At 61.4% G+C, this 935-nt stretch overlaps 1 protein-coding gene across 1 annotated transcript in view; it reads right to left on the reverse strand.

Moving 5' to 3' along the window:
- EMH_0011060 (uncharacterized protein) overlaps window positions 1–540 on the reverse strand; it is a gene marked incomplete at both ends in the record, with an annotated part of 2,289 nt that extends 1,749 nt beyond the window's left edge. The window contains one exon of the mRNA XM_013499105.1: window positions 76–540. Coding sequence (XP_013354559.1) covers window positions 76–540 — 465 coding nt within the window. The remainder of the gene's footprint in view (window positions 1–75) is intronic.
- Window positions 541–935: the final 395 nt, after the last annotated feature.

Below are 935 nucleotides of genomic sequence, written 5' to 3' on the forward strand. Positions count from 1 at the left end.
CTCGGCAGCTGCTGCTGCAGTTTGCTGCTGCTGATCCAGCTGCTGCTGCTGCTGCTGCTGCTGCTGGGAGGATACTGTCTGCTGCTGCTCATCTTCTTTTGTGTCCCCCGAAGCGTCGTCTGGAGAAGAAATGCAGCTGCTGCTGTCTGCGGTGCGGCTGCTGCTGCCACAGTTGCTGCTGCTGCTGCTGCTGCTTCTGCTACAGCTGCCGCTGCAGCAGCACCTGCTGCACGAACCAGGCAGCAGCAGCAGCCAGTTCGCTCCGTAGCTGCTGCTGCGCAGTTTGAGTGCCTCAATCAGCCACAACAGCAAGTTGCTGCTGCTGGCTTGAAACGCAATCTCTTCGTCGCTGGCAGCAGCAGCAGCAGCTGCAGTTGCTGCTGCTTCACTGTCTCCTGCTGCTGCTGCTTCTGCTGCCTCTGCTGCTGCTGCTGCTGCTGCTGCTGCAGGAGTAGGCCTTGGTCTGAAGTTGCTGATGCAGGCCCAGGCGTGGAGCTCAAGCCAGCCGGTGAGGGGGAAGGGCAGCCAGCTCGTCGGCATTTCCTCTTCCCGTTGCAGCGACAGTTGCTGCTGCTGCTGCTGCTGCTGCAGCTGTTGCTGCTGCTGCTGCTGCTGCTGTAGCTCATGCTCCAGCAGGCTCAGTTCCTGGCAGACTGAAGGGCAGTGCTGGGTGTCGCATGCATGCCGCAGCAGCGGGAGCCTCGCAACTGTTGTCAGCTGCTGCTGCAGCAGTTGAGGCTGCAGCTGCTGCTGCTGCTGCTGCTCTTGCTGCTGCTGCTGTTGCTGCAGCTGCTGTTGTTGCTGTCGCTGTTGTTGGCGCTTTTGGTGGGGTCTTTGCTTCCCGCTGCGTGTGCCTGCTGCGTGAGCAGCAGCCACAGCAGCAGCAGCAGCGGTTGCTGCTGCTGCTGCTGCTGCTGCCTGCTTCTTTGCGTTCT

Source organism: Eimeria mitis, genomic scaffold, assembly GCF_000499745.2.
Source record: "Eimeria mitis Houghton genomic scaffold, Emh_scaff400, whole genome shotgun sequence".
Taxonomy (NCBI): domain Eukaryota; phylum Apicomplexa; class Conoidasida; order Eucoccidiorida; family Eimeriidae; genus Eimeria; species Eimeria mitis.